Genomic DNA, 15,997 nt, shown 5'->3' with positions numbered 1-15,997 from the left:
TTTGTATTAAATTTTACAAAAAAACATCTTATACACTATTTTATGTAAAATTTTTATTAAATTAAATTATGAAAATTTTATGACATACATACATATGAGATAATTCATATATGATACAACAAATTCAAGGAGTGGCTGCCTGTGTGATGTAAAGTGAACAATCTTGCACAACTGCAAAGAATTACTGAAATGGCATTTCATTTAGTTGATTTAAAGTCGCCCCCTTAATCCACCTGATCTAAGAGGATTTTAATCAGTTTCATACCAGTGTTTGTAGCTGACCAAGGCTTTGGGCACATTTATAGGTGACAATTCAACTTTTGCCCACCCCCGTCCCAAGTATGATGGAGAAAAACCCATGGGATTGATTTAAGGATCCTATCCCTCTTTCCTTGTGAACAACCTCTTCAGAGGATCTTTGGCTTAAAAGTTTTTAACCCTTTAAGTGCCATGACCGGCTTATCTGGTCATGGAATTTTTTTGTCACTTGGTACATATTAGCTTATAATTTATGAAATTTTGCTTTCTTAATTTCTTTAATAATATAAATGTCATCTTAATAAATCTAAGTTTATGAAAAAGTAAGTAAATATACAAATTTAGCTAATAAGGGCCTATCAAATACAGGTATTCATGATAGATCCAAAAACCCGAGCCACTCAGAGGGTTAAGTATCTCTTGCTTCAATGATATTATACACTTACAAATATCCATATCTTCTGAAATATAAACACGGTCCTCAGGCTATGGCAACTGGCTTCCCTACCACCATGCTATCAGAGTGGATCAGTTGATTTGATCAACTAAGTGATCAAAAAGAACCATGACCATAGTTCTGCTGCCCCGCCTTTAACTTTCTACTAGCATCAGTCTTGGAACTTTATTATCAATGCATTCATTATAAATAAAATTACACTTTAGTTTCAAGAATTTTAAGCTCAAAACAAAACATTTCTTCATGAAATTAAAATGAATAATTTACAATTATTACCTAGCATGAGGTCTTAACAATGGAAACAGGTGATGACATACATTCAGAGTTGCAAAAACGTTGATTTTTATAGTGTTCTCAGCTTGTTCTGAAAAGGGTGTAGTGTCTGCAACCTGCATTCAAATACAGCATAATTAAAAATAAAATGGAGGAAAAAATACACCTGAAAGGTTTCAGATTTTAAATTACGTCCAAAGGGGCATTTTTTAACATTTAGTGTGTTACCTTTATTTATTAAATATCATGTTCTTTGCTCTTAAACCATAAAATTCAGTTCAACAGCAATATTGCAAAATAATTTTAAAATGAGCAAATATGTAGAATTTCCTATACACAGTTCCGTGCGTTGGAGATAAAAAGGTCCCCCCCCCCGTAGAGTGTTGCCATTGCTTGCTTTTAAATGGTTGAGTTTGTTAATCAAAAATTCGTTAAAGTTTTACAAAACATGATATAGATGATAAAACAAATTGCAAATTTGGGCTTCCAGATGCCCACATTGGGTGAAAACGTACATTATTTAAAACTGGATGGCTCTAGGTACCATTGTTTCATCACAATGCGAGAAACATACATACATTTATGCAGATTCTTCATTATGTAATTTCTTTAAATATAAGACAGGCGATAATATTTGATGGCAACAATTTGAAAAGTGAATTGGAGATTTATAGTGAAGCAACGTAAAATGCCAAAACGAAAATAAATAGTCCTTCAGTGTATTTACCCTGATTGATAAAATCTGATTTACTGAAAGGTTTATGGTTAGCTACAGTTATTCCAGTAAGTACTCTGAAGCTTTTAATTTTATATTACAAGGTATTGGAAAAGAGCTCTTCTACCCTAGTTCAACAGAACTGCAAGGTTCAATGAAAGATCTACACAGAATTTTGCAACAGATTGTTGGATTTGAAAATATGCTATTTCTACTTAGCCTAGATACACATTTTTTGTAGAAGAAGGCTTTTAAACTAATATTTAATAGAAAACAATGAGATTCATCCAATTAAGTTTTAAATATTTATAAAAGGGAAATAGCTTCATTAAAAAAAAAAAAAAAAAAAAAAAACTAAATTTAAATATTTCACCTTTGCTTGCCTTTCCAAGAAAGCTTGGCTAAGAAGCAATTTTTAGTTTTAAAGAGAAATAGCTTCTCTTCAATATTATGCATTTAATGCCTTCAAATATCATGCACTAAGCATAATAAAATTTTGTGACAGAATTTGGACCTTTGGTAAGTATAAAAGTGAAGTTAAGAAGATACAGCACTCGCTGCTTATTAAAACCACTTCTGCTCCAAACATACTTGAGTTTATAAAGCAGCTAACTTTAACAGACATTGATCCAAAAATCACAAATCATTATATCAGTTTTTAAACTTTCAAATAAAATAATAACTATGAATTAATTCAATAATTAAAAATCAATGCAAAAATTAAACTGTTTATGCTGTTTTAAAATTCATTTTTTAACTTTTTACAAAAATATTTTTACAATTGATACTTGATAAAATTTTCTCTCTTACAAACAACTCTTCTGTTTGTTTCATACAGAACATATGAACATATATTTCATATATAACATTCTCATATGGAAAATTTTTTATAAGTTATTTGTCTTAGAAGAGGGAATGTTACTTAGTTTTCCTAAGTCAGTTTCCTTTAGAAAATTTTCCATGCAGGACATGCTACAGGAACCTAGTTTATGTTCTCATTACAAATGAAGAAAAATGTGAAAACTCCCACATAGTTACAGTTTAGTACCACTGAACCCATAATAAAGTACAAGCATTCAATTGACTTGGGCATCAGTGGTCAGCTAAAATAGGGATCGACAGAAAAATATTTTCTATATAAAAACATTAATAATAAAATTTTTTAGGGAGAGGGAAGAGGTTTTGTTTATATTTAGCAAAGTGATGATATTTTACATATGTAAAGAAGGCAACTAGAAGTTAACATATTGCAAAATTGAAACCAAATTCATTATATGTTATTAGAATGTAAGGAAAGGACGCACAGTGGTAAAAAACAGGATGGCAGAATCAACAAGTATAACTGATAAGATACTTTTCAAATTATCCTCTTTGCTATGAAAGACAACAAAAACATTATCAAACAATAAACAAAAACAGCATATCAAAAGCTGAGAGAGAACATTTTTAAATCACATAAATTAAATATATGTATAACATTAAATTTAATATAAATTATTAGTATTTTAATTAATTTTAGATTTCATTATTTTTATGCAAAAATTAATGTACTACTTAAACTGAAAATGGATCATTATGCACTTAATGATTTTAAAATTTATGACATTTTCTTTGTTTCAAATGAAATTTAGCTTTACACTTCAACTACAAAAAATTACTACATTATCAAATTGCTCAGTATGACTTGTAATATTTAAAAAAATATAATTAGATTTATGATATACAAGAGATAAAATTTAAGAATTATTTTATCTTTACCACTTTTTACTGTTAAAATCATGACACAAAGGTTAAACAATATTTAAAAAATATAATGATATAAAGTGATATAAAGAGTTTTTAAAAGTTAATTATTTCTATATACCTTTGACTTCAGCAAATAAATAAACAAAATTTTAGTTTCATTGCAATGTACAATCAAGAATATAAATGTTAAAGATTAACATCTACTTGCATTTACCTTATAGGCAATGGCAGCATTATTTACTAAAACATCTAAACCATCATACTTAGCCTTCAAAAAGAATGCAAAAGTTTTAATGCTTTCTGAACAAGTAATATCAAGAAGATGAAATTTGGGATTTAGTCCTTCCTGCTCTAAAAGTTTTACAGCTGCTCTACCTCGACTCTCATCACGAGCTGAAAATAAGATAAAAATTTTGCAACAAAAGCTTAAAAAATACATAAGAAAATTTGGTACTTTTCCGTTTTGCCGGCGCAGGCGATAAAATCGCCAATAATGGTACAACTAATGCCAAACGGAATATCCTTGCTGGCAATCTTTTATGACTCATTTTCAAAACAAGTCACAGCTATTTGTTTTCAGATTGATTGTTTCTTTTAATACTGGCATACAATTACATAGGATGTTTACAAGATAATTCAATTTTATGACCTAAGGCCATTCGAATAATTAAGTCAATTAGGATGCAATCATACCGCTCACCTGAAGGCGAAAATATAGAAAAGGCAAAATCAAGGGTTAAATTCATCAATTCTAATGAGAATGCACTAGCTAAGTAAAGCACTGCAGTTTTACATAATTTCTGAGTAAGCTATTGTACAAATTGAAATAATTCGTGCATTTAAATTTGTATTCATAATTAAGATTTAACTTGAAATTAATATAGATAATTACTGAGAGAATTAGATTTTCGTAGTGTAGTTTACGTGAGATGAGATCACTCGGGGTCATGTGATACGAACCGGCGAATCAGGATGTTGAACCATGAAAGCCTAGTAAATTCTTAAATTAATGTCTTTTGACAAATTTATTGTCTTTATTTATTGGCTTTTTACAAAATTTTAAACGATATTAAAATATTTATGCCTTCAAAATAAAAAATTCTTAGAACTAACATTTGTTAATATTTTTTATGTGTGTACTGTATGTTGTTGCCAATAAAGTCTGTTTGGTGAGATTTGCCCCGGCGAAACTGAAAAGTACAGAAAAGGTATGCATACAAAAGTGCAAGACTTACATTATACTCTATTAGAACTTTAAGTTTAAATAATAACTTTTATTATTAAAATCCCATAACTTTTAGTTTTCCAGAACTGAAAATTTATGCTTATTACCAACAAAGTAAATAAGAATTTATAATAAAAATGAAAACACAACAATTTTACAGCTTGATGGGTCTTTGTTACCTATGTCAATGTGATGAATGCTATGATATGCTATTTATGATAAAGTTTTTTGAAAAAATGATAAAGTTTTTCAAAAATAACTGATCATTTGGATGTGAATTCTTTACCAGTACTTTATAAGGACATTTAAAATAATTTCACACTTTTGTGTGATGCAATCCGAGGTGACAAAATGTGATGACATGATTACATCACTTTGTGCAAATATGAAAAGAAAAGCAGGCGCAGCAGTGTCATTATTTTGATGTTGGGAAAATGTTAAATGTTTGTTAATAAGTTTGTTAATATAAAAAATATCAAACATCTATCATTCAGTGATTGGATTTTTGATAAAAGAAGGTATCCATTGAAAAATATTCATTTAACATGATTGCAGTATATGATTATACAGTACAAAGTCCAAAATCCGGATTAGGGATTTTTCCGGATATTAGATCATCAATTTAAATCTGGTAAGATGGAATGCAGAAATTATACAATTAAAAATATGAAATTGTAATTTATGAAATCAAGAACAATTATGATCAAAATCAAAATTTACAAAAAAGCTTAATAATATTTGTTTACTTTATTAAACATTTCTTTCAATGTATGTTGTTTAAATTTCTTCCACTAAAAATTCAAAAAGTTCCTTTTTCTTTTTTTTTTAATGTCATACAGTTGACTTTCCAAAGACATACTCCTCGCACAATTTTGAGACAGATATGCCTTTATCCATTTTTTGCAGCAATTCCACTTTTTGTTTAATAGACATCAAAACATGTTTTCTCTTTGTAGATAGATCCTTTGCCAGCTCCAGAAATGGAAACTCTTTTCGACATAATCGAAAGTTCAAGCTATCGAAAGTTTTACAAAATTGCCATAATAATAACAGTCTGCAAAAAATAATAAGCTGGATCAAATTACAAGATTAGAGAGCAGCGCAGTCTGCTACATGCCTTAGAATCAGTAAAGATAATTTTAGCCTAGCTTAATAGTGTCCATTATACATTATTGGCTGTGTATCACAAGATTGGCAACGAAAGCCAAGTTGTTTTGCTAAATTTTGTCTTGCTCCTATTGAGTATTAATCTATTATTTACTATACCTACATTTATTTCTTGCACATACTTAAAAATAATCCGAGTCCTGAATAAATAAACTCCCACATATACTTAAATAAACTTTATCTACGGCCGGCGCTCAATACAGCCTGATGCTGTCTCTACAGGTCTTAAATTCTGCTACAAAGGGCCTTCCTAGGTTCTAAATTTTTACTGCACCTAAACTTTGGATCACCCAAAACTTTGGATAACCCAGTGTTTTCAATAAATCTTAAAAAACTTCTCCTCCCTTAATTCTGCCACTCAGTGCTTCCCCAAATTTCAAAAACTTTGTCTTCTTTTGTCCTAAATTCTGCCCTCCAGTGCCGGAATATTCTGTCGCCGCTTCTGGGTTTATGGTGAATAACAGTTATTCTTAATTAAAATAGCACTAAATGTAATCTTTTGGCCAATGAGTTTCATTAACAAAATCTATTTTGAGCATATGAAAAAAAATTTTTGTTGAAATTTTCCTCCTCAACATTTCTTAGAGCATTTAAAAATCTATAATCATCACCCAGCGTAATGTTAGCATAAAAGGTTGCCATACTCTTGTTATTCAATTCCTTGAATGAGTTGTTACTGAAGCTGTCATGTATTCATAAACATGGGATGATGAAAGCAAAATATAATAAATAATGACTCACCAGGTCAGCGTCAGGGATAAAAAATAGGTGAATTTTTCAGTTTGAGATGTATGCTAAGCAGACACTCGGCTACGGAGCCAATTATTAATCTCACAAATTTATGGGTACTTACGTATTAACGCAACCAGGCCAAAATTCGCATAAATCGCCAAATTTGGCAACCCTATGTGTTTAGACGAAAGTTTATTTGTAAAAAGAAAAAATAACACTGGGCGTCTACTACCACAGCAATGGGTTTTCGGCAGAATTTGCCGAGAAAAGAAAGAGACATTTTTTGGTTACTGTACAGAAGCGCCGTTACCCTCATGGAAAAAATTTGCAAAAATATCAAGGAAGGAAGCATCATTTATTCGGATTGCTGGAAAGGATACAATACAAGTGAGTTCGAAAATGCTGGATTTCTGCATGGAACTGTTAATCACAAATATAACTTTGTGGATCCCAACACGGGCGTTCACACACAACATGTAGAGCGCATGTGGGGCTCAGCCAAATAGCGCAACAAAAAACAGAGAGGAACAGCCCGTCATCATCTTGACTCATACTTTATCGAATTTATATGGCACCAAGCTCAAGCTGTTAATGGCGAAGACAGTTTTCAATCAGTGCTAAAAGCAATAGCCAAAAGATTTCCGCCGAAAAAATAATTCTGCAACTTATTCAAATTCGAAACCGGAAGGGTTTAATTGCTATTTTATATTTTAAAACAAAATAATATAAAAAACTTATTAAAAATTATCTGTAATTAATAAATGTACATTTTCTTTCTATTTATACTTTTTTACTCAAACTTACAAATCGCGCCAACCTGGTTGCGATAATACGTAAGTACCAATTTATGCTTACATCATTGTTTTTCCATAACGAGGTATTTTATTTAGTGCGTAAGTGTAATTAAGAATTGGAATTTTCAAGGGAAAATCTCCACATTTTATTATGGAAGAAAAAATCAAATGCGCATGCGTACAAAAAACAAGCAAGTAAAAAAATTTTTTGCGACTTTGAGGTCTGGATTTTAGATCATTTCGGATAACGGACGTCTGGATTTCAGACTTTGTACTGCACAACATCTTTCTATATGGCGATCAAAAGGTGGGCTATGATGTTTTGAAAGGGGAAAGGACAATCTGAAAATCCTAAGCCATTTTTGTCTAATTTCATCCTAAGCCTTTTTTTTTTTTTTTTTTTTTTTTTTTTTTCTAATTTCCACAGCAACACACATCACTGCTGGATTAGTGGAAGAAAAGTCCTATATGAAAAGACAGAAATATCAAGTCTAAAACAGAAGAGTATTAAAATGTAGGTGCTAGAAATCAAGACATAGGGATTTATATTTATTTTAAATAACTAATTTAGTTTAATTTTATGATCTTTCTTATAAGCCTTCATTCTCCTAATTGTCAATGCCAGAATATTTAAATTTGGTAGTGCACGTGAAGTAATGCAAATCCAACCTTGAGGAGAAAATGTTTACATACCGAGTTCTAGAAGGGAAAGTGAGATAGTTTGGGCAAGTGCCTATAATGTGAGCTTCTATTTCTGCATTAATTGCAGGTTAACATGGTATAGCAGCTATTACTTTGCTGCCACTAGATTTCGATGTGGTTTTAAGTAACAGGAGTAACCGAGCCCTGTAGCATAATTTCTACTACTTGTTAGTATCTTTGAATTTTAGCTTATTTCTTGTCATTTGAGTTACTGCCCGGGTTAAGAGTAGTGTGTTAGTGCCAAGTCGATGCACTGTGAATTTTAAAGAGTTTAATAAAGGGTATTTTTAATCTATCTGCTGTATAGTTCCTACATGTACAGTTGTCACTCAGAAGATAAGCAAGTAGATCTTACAAAGAGATTGTAAACGCAACATATTAATTTTACTTAAAATGTATTTTCCCAATTGGCAACAACATTTTTTTAGAACATAATGATTTGAACTGTAATGTTTTTGAGCAGTAATGTTGACGGTAATGTTTCTGAATAAAGCATGTATCTAACAATTCATGTTTGAACAGTAATGTTTGATGGAAATGTTTTGAATAAAGGAACTAATTAATTGCTAACATTTCAGAAGTGGGATTAACTAGAATTATTATCTAGAATTTAACAACGTATTGCCTTAATGTACGTTAAGCCTAAAGTGAATGCGGAAGCTCTCCAAAACTGAAAGTAGAAAGGTACGTGAATTTATAAACTGTTTATGTTATGTCTAAGTATTAAATGGAAAGAACTTAAGAATAATTATTGTATTATTATTTGAAAATTGAAGTCTAAGATGGCTTATTTAGCAAGAGGCAAGAAATGTGACTTAAAAGAACTTGCTTTGGAACTTGATGTAGATGTCCCTTCTGATATTAAAATTGTAGGCGTAAGGGATATGATTTTGAATAGTAAGAACTATAGCGAAGACTTTACTAAACAAATGCTAGATAGAATTATAAATGATCGTTTAGACAGGGAAAAGTTAGAAATTTTCGAAAAAGAAAAGCAAAGAATACTTGAAATGGAAAGTTTAGGAAAAGATAAGCAAAGAGCATTTGAAATGGAAATTATAGAAAGAGATAAGCAAAGAACTTTTGAACTTGAAAAATTGAAAATAGAAGCATAAATAAGAAGTAGTAATGTAAATGATTCTGTTCCTTCTAATGTTAGTAGAAGTAATATTTGTGATATGAGTAAATTAATGCATAAGTATAATTGAATTAAGGTGATATAAGTTTTTATTTAGTTTTATTTGAGAGACAGGCACGGCATACTGGGTTAGAACAAAACTGGGTTTCTCAGCTGTTGGATCTATTGCCTTATAACTCAAATTATTGCCCATGAATCAGAAGAAAAAGCTAGCAACTATAAGCACGTTAAACAACTGCTACATAGAAAATTTAAGTTAAGCACTGAACAGTTTTGGCAAAAGTTCGTTGATCATATTAAAACGTTGCGTAATACGTGGAAGGACTTCATGTTTGAATTAAAAAATTATTTTGAAGAGTGGCTTGCTGGATTAAATGTAACAGATTTTGACTCATTAAAACAACTTATTATTACAGATCAATTAAAGAAAAAGGTCCCCGCTGCTATTCGAGACCATTTCATTGATGATTGGTCTAAATTCATTAATCCTGAAGAGTTGGCTGAAAAACTAGATGAATATGAAAATATTCGGGCAGGGATAAAAGTACTTCAAGTAGAAAATAAAACTTTTAGGCATAATTCTAAGCCTAAATGTGGTTCTAAATTTTATGAAGGATCCTATAATCAGTATTCAAGACACAGAAATGTTAACGATTCTATGCAGACAGATGGTAATTTCAAAGTGGGTTTTAAAAACAGTTTTGATAATAAATACAATCTGAGAGATAAATTTTATAAAATAGACGAAAGGAAAAGGGAATATAATTCTGGCATCCGCAATGAAAAGGGTGAGCCGAAATGCTTCAATTGTAATGATTATGGACATATAGCGATGGATTGTCCCCAACCTAAAGAAGAAATTATTTGCAGGAAATGTAATGAAAAGGTCATACTTTTAAAAAGTGTACGTCTAAGAGTTCAGACTTGACAAATGTTAAAAATAATTTACCCGTGGACCAGAATTCAGACCTAGTTCGTGTTTATTGAAACAGTCTGTGGCTAAGAAACTGAATCTTATTATAAAACCTGATGTGGAGGAATTGTTTGGCTTTGGGAACCAGAATAAACCAGCCGCTAGAACATTGGGAAAAGTAACTGTTAACTTAGAGATTGATAATGTGGAAGGAAAGGACATTACAGTTCTAATTGTAGGAGATAAAACACAACCATGTGACTTATTAGTTGGTCGAACATGGATTGATTTACCACATATTGCATACGCCAAGATAGGTAATACCTTGCACATATGCTACGCTAATGATTGCCCATTTTCACAGTTGCAAAATGATAGCAACACTCCGCGAATTAAACTGAAGGCTTCCCAAGAAACTCAAATCGAAAGTAATATGGTTAATTTCATGAAAGTTAAACTGATGAAATAAATAACGGTTATGTTTTAATAAGTGGATCGGAACATGAGTTGGACTCATTATTGGAAGTAATACAGGGAGAAACAGTGATACCAGTCACTAACTACAGCGATCGAAAACTAATTTTGAAAGAGAATAAATGTATCGGTAGAGCGGAAGTAGCAGAATTAGTTGAACCAAGTTCAGATCAGAAAACTGAAAATTCAAGTCAAAAGGAAATAATGATAATAAATGAAATTAAGAAGTTTAAGAGACCGATTACTTTAGAAGAAATTAAAGTTAATAACAATATTATGCCAGAGAGAAAACAGGAAGTTTTATATTTGATAAATGAGTATCGAGATTGTTTTGCATTAAATATGGAGGAATTAGGGTGTACAAACTTAACAAAAATGGATATTAAAGAAATTGAAGGGAGTAAGCCTATTTGCATGAAGTCGTATAAAACCAATGCCGAAGAGCATGCTTCTATAACGAAGATAATAAATGAATGAAAGAAATATGGAATTGTTACTGAAACAAGATCTCTGTATGCTAGTCCAATTTTACTCGTAAGGAAAAAAACAGGTGAATTATGATTAGCGATAGATTATAGAAAGTTGAATTCGCAAACTGTTAAAGATAAATTTCCACTTCCTAGGATAGATGATCGTCTTGAATGTCTTAATGAGTGTAAAGTTTTCACTACAATGGACTTAGCTCATGGATATTTACAGATTCCTTTAACTGAAGAAGCGAAACTGAAAACAGCTTTCATCACTCCAGATGATACTAGTCAATTTGAACGTATGATCTTTGGGTTAGCTAATGCTCTTGCAGAATTTCAGAGACTTATGAATCAAGTTTTAGGCCCATTGTTTAATAAAGAAGTGTTGTGCTATTTGGACGACATATTAATTCCGGATAAATATTGGGAAGAAATGATGGAAAAACTTAGAAAAGTGTTTGATAGATTGAGAGGAGCAATGATGACATTGAAACTGACAAAATGTGAATTTGGAAAAGATGAAGTTGAGTATTTGGGATTGCTAATAAAATCAAATGGTATGAAATCAAATAGTTTGGCTTGCGAAGTGCCGATTTTCACGTCAAAAATCGCCGCTACACAAAGCCAAAATAACAAGACAAAGAATTGCACAAACTCAGTATCCATGTACACATCAACTTATTTCACTTAAAAAAAATCCCCGAATTGCACAAAAATGGCATCGCGCACTCCTTTGACTTTATCCATGTACACGTCGACCTACTTTAAAAAAAAATCCCTGAATTGCACAAAAATGGCATTGTGCACTCTTTTAACTTTATACATGTACACCTCGACCTATTTTTGCTTAAAAAAAAAAAAAAAATCCCAGAATTGCACAAACTTCCATTGCGCACTCTCTTTACTTTGTCCATGTACACATCGTATATTTTCACTTAAAAAGTCAAAGGAGCACCAAATTCTAAAATCTAGGCAAACAAAAAATACATAATGTCTATAAAATACATTTTAAACCAAACAACAAAATAACATAAAAAAGGAAAAACATGTTATACATTTAAGTACTACCAAAAGCAAATATTCACTTACCATGATTTTCAAGTTAGCTTCATACACCCAGAGCCACGTAAAAATCGAAATATCAATCATACTCAAATGACTTTTTTCAAACCAGGTACTCTTTCTGACTGAACGTTTCACATTGTGACCATCTGAACCTTTCTTCCTATAAACCCATTCAAATCCATATAAACAGTTTTTATGTTCAACAAAACGCATATCCTTCCTACATACAGGACACTTATAACGCCTACTAAGTAAATCTTCATTTACACACCAGTCAATTAAAGCTCTTTTGTCCATTCGCTCCAAATCGTAGAGAAACTTCAAATTAATCTTACTACATTCGGCCATTCTACAGTCTAAAGAATCAAACCAACACACACCACAAAAATGCTTACAAAACATCCCATGATTCAAAATTTCCCAGAACCATGCACCCAATTACATCACAATAGGGTTTCCATAACATTCAACTACTCAGGCTACCATAAATCAAACAACAACTTGGCGATAAATCAAACAGCAACTTCGCCATAATACCAGGGGTACCTTAGAGTCTACTCTACATGCTATAACAAAAAAAGGCCACAAAACGTCAGAATGTAGACAAAATAAAAGCAAAAATAATAATCATGAATTCCCTAAACCAAGTTGTTCTCTCACCATTGTGAATTCAATGCAAGAATTAGGAACACATAATTGGTACCTTGATTCAAGAGCAAGAGCACACATGAGCAATGACAGAAGTAAATTCATGTCAAAGACTGAAATAAAAAGTGGAGTTCAATTAGCAAATAATGGATTGTTAGAAGTCAATGGGAAATGGAAAACCGAAATGTATGCAAGGTCAATTTAACTTCATAACATATAATACTTAATGATGTGTTACATGTTCACAACTTTAAAATGAACTTAATTTCAGTTCACTTAGTAAAGGTACTGTCTACTTTAGAAATAAATTATGTGTGGGTTAAAGAGCAAAATAAACGCAGTCTAACAAGCAGCTAAACAAATTGGCCTATATGTTGTAAATCCACAGGATGTAACAGAAGTTTCAAGGTAATGAAAATACATCAAACAGTAACCTAAAACTGTGGGATGAAAGTTGTAATCATTTAAATCTATATTTAAATCATTAAATCTAGTCGACTTCAAATTAATACATTCCAGAAAGTTGGTGCACAGTCTAAATATTCCAAAATATAATAATGAAATGCTATTTTGTGAAACTTGTACCAAATGGAATCAAACAAGACTACCATTCCCAGAGGAAATGCATGCAGTAAACTGTAAGGTTTTTGAACTTGTAAATGCCGATATTTGTGGTCCCATGAATGTCGCATCTTTAGCTGGTTCAAAATATTTCTTAACATTCATTGACAACAAATCATAGAAAATTACAGTGTATGCCCTATGGGAAAGGTCTGAAGCCCTTGAAGCATTCAAAAAGTACAAATTTCAAGCTGAGGAGCACATGGGGAAACAACTAAAAGTATTCCACCACGATAATGCAAAAGAAATCAAAAGCAAGGAATTTAATCAATTCTTAGAAAAAGAAGGTACAGTGAAAAGTCTTTAACCCCTTCGCGCCGGGTAGCGCAAACGCGTGCTTATCGCGGAGGCCGGCAGTGTCTTACGCGAGCGTCTGTCCAGGGCCGGGGGCTTTTTTGCTATTAAGCCTAAATCCATTAAATTTCCGAAGTATCAATGCATTGTTTAATAATTCTCTATAGAGTATTTAAATGGCTTATGCTTTATAGATATTTATAATATATACTTTAATTACCTTATTTCCTGTTTAAATGCATATTTTACACATTTTATTTTCATTACTCACCATTTTATGACTTTTAACATTATACATCTGAAAACTAAATATATTACTTAAAATTCTCTTTTCGTATGAAAAATTTGAAAACAGGGATTCTACACACAGTCCTACATTACATTCCTTGCACTCGTAATAACTCATTTGCCGTTTTGGAGGATTTTTCCGGGAATGTGAACAAACGAAGCATCGTCGCCTCATTTTCTTATCAGTCTCTTCTGAACAAAGTTTTGGAAAATGTGATAGAGATACTATGTAACGTAATATCCTAGTGATACTACGTTACATAGTATCACTATCAGAATCTGTTTCAGAATCAATATCTGAAATATTTTGCATCATTTCTGCTATTTCATGCTCTGTTAAACATTATCGACGCTTCGACATTGCAACGGTAAAAACAGAAAGAATTCATGTCTAACAAGATCTAATTATTTTCTAAATACTGAACTGCAAACCGAAATACCCAATGCTTTAGCGAAAATAAAACTTCTCTACAATAAACAACTACCATGTGCGAATTTAAAGAGACATCATAAAGCACGCCATTCAGAAAGATTTATTTCCCCATTTGTTTATATAATCAAAAACACGTGTATGTGAGTCATGCTTCTCTCATTTCGAGTAGAAGGTCTAATGTACATGTATCTGAAACCATATGGACATATAGTACCATCTTGTGGTAAAAATTATAGTTTTTAAAACGTTCCAGGACACTGGCACAATCCTTTACATATTAACAAATATATATTGGAAATTCTATTTGATAAAATCGAAAGTTTAAGCTTACTTTTATAAAATTGCTCTAACAGTCTGCATAAAAAATAATAAGCCGGATCCAATCAGAAGATTAAGGAACAACACAATATGCAACATTAACTGAAATAGATAATTTTAGCTTAGCTTATATTGTCCGTTATACATTAAACGTGCATGAGTAAACATATCATGCACATTCGTAAATGCATATGCGCATGTGCAAAAAGTCTGTAGCTTTGAGGTCCGGATTATAGATCATTCCGGATTGTTGACGTCTGGATTAAAGACTTCACTGTACTAAATTTCAGTTCTCAGTTGGGTACAGACTGCAACAGAACGGAGTTGTTGAATGTGCCAATCGTACCCTAGTTGAAATGGCCAGATGTCTGCTGTTGAAATCAAAATTACCTCAAGGATTATGGATTTTGCCACCCCCCACCCCGCAGAGCATGGTATAAACAATTTCACACATTCATAACCAATGTCTGAACAAAAACTGATCAAAAATGACCAACGAAATTTGGTTTAAAAGAAAGCCTACATTATTGAATTTCAGGATCATAGTAAACCTTTTGTATTAACAAACTCAAAATGGAAAAATAAATTTTTCCCAAAAATTAAAGAATACATTCTTTTTGGATATTCTGAGGAAGCAAAAGCCTATCATCAATGAAAATTTGGAACTTGTAAAGTAACACAAAGTCACGATGTCCGTTTTTTGGAACTTCGGGAAACTGAAGCAAGCTTGAAAACTTCAACAGGCGACAAACAGGAATTCATTGATTTTGTTCCTACTGAAGAAAACTCAGAAGCCAACGTGAATTCCGAAATGCCAAATGGAGGCAGAGCAGAAGCTGAAGAAAACGCAATTCAAGATCAACGTTCAGAAAGAGGACTAGGAAAACCTAAATTTCTGAAAACAGGAAAAGCGGGCAGACCAAGAAAAATTTACCAGCAAAAAACTGCGAAATTTTAGCAGATCCAGAAACTGTAGAAGAAGCTCTATCCAGGCCAGATGCAGACAAATGGAGAGCAGCTATGTGAGAAGAATATAATTTATTAATGAGGAACAATATGTGGGAATTAACCAATTTAGCAGAAAAGCTGTTGGTTGCAAATGGATATTCCAAATAAAGTGAAAAGCAGACAGCACAGTTGATCGGTACAGACTTGTCTCCAAAGGATGCTCGCAAAAATATGGAATAGATTATACGGAAAAGTTTTCATCCATATAAATAACCCGTAACCCCTATAACTCTATATGAACATTGCTCACTTTAGCTG

At 31.8% G+C, this 15,997-nt stretch overlaps 1 protein-coding gene across 9 annotated transcripts in view; it reads right to left on the bottom strand.

Annotated features, from left to right (window-relative positions):
* Positions 1-15,997, bottom strand: part of LOC118186353 (carbonyl reductase [NADPH] 1-like) — a 99,343-nt gene that overhangs the window by 69,579 nt on the left and 13,767 nt on the right. For all 9 annotated transcript variants that reach the window (XR_015039616.1, XR_015039612.1, XR_015039613.1 and 6 more), the window contains exons 3-4: positions 3,664-3,842; positions 992-1,104 (exon numbers count right to left, since the gene is read on the bottom strand). Coding sequence is in view for 4 of the 9 variants with exons in the window: in XM_085811276.1 (XP_085667402.1) it covers positions 992-1,104; positions 3,664-3,842 (292 nt within the window). In the remaining 5 variants the exon portion in view is untranslated. The remainder of the gene's footprint in view (positions 1-991; positions 1,105-3,663; positions 3,843-15,997) is intronic.

This window comes from Stegodyphus dumicola, chromosome 2 (genome assembly GCF_044657685.1).
Source record: "Stegodyphus dumicola isolate Sdum_Otavi_A_Nest chromosome 2, ASM4465768v1".
Lineage (NCBI taxonomy): Eukaryota > Metazoa > Arthropoda > Arachnida > Araneae > Eresidae > Stegodyphus > Stegodyphus dumicola.
This window is presented reverse-complemented; position numbering and strand designations above follow the sequence as displayed.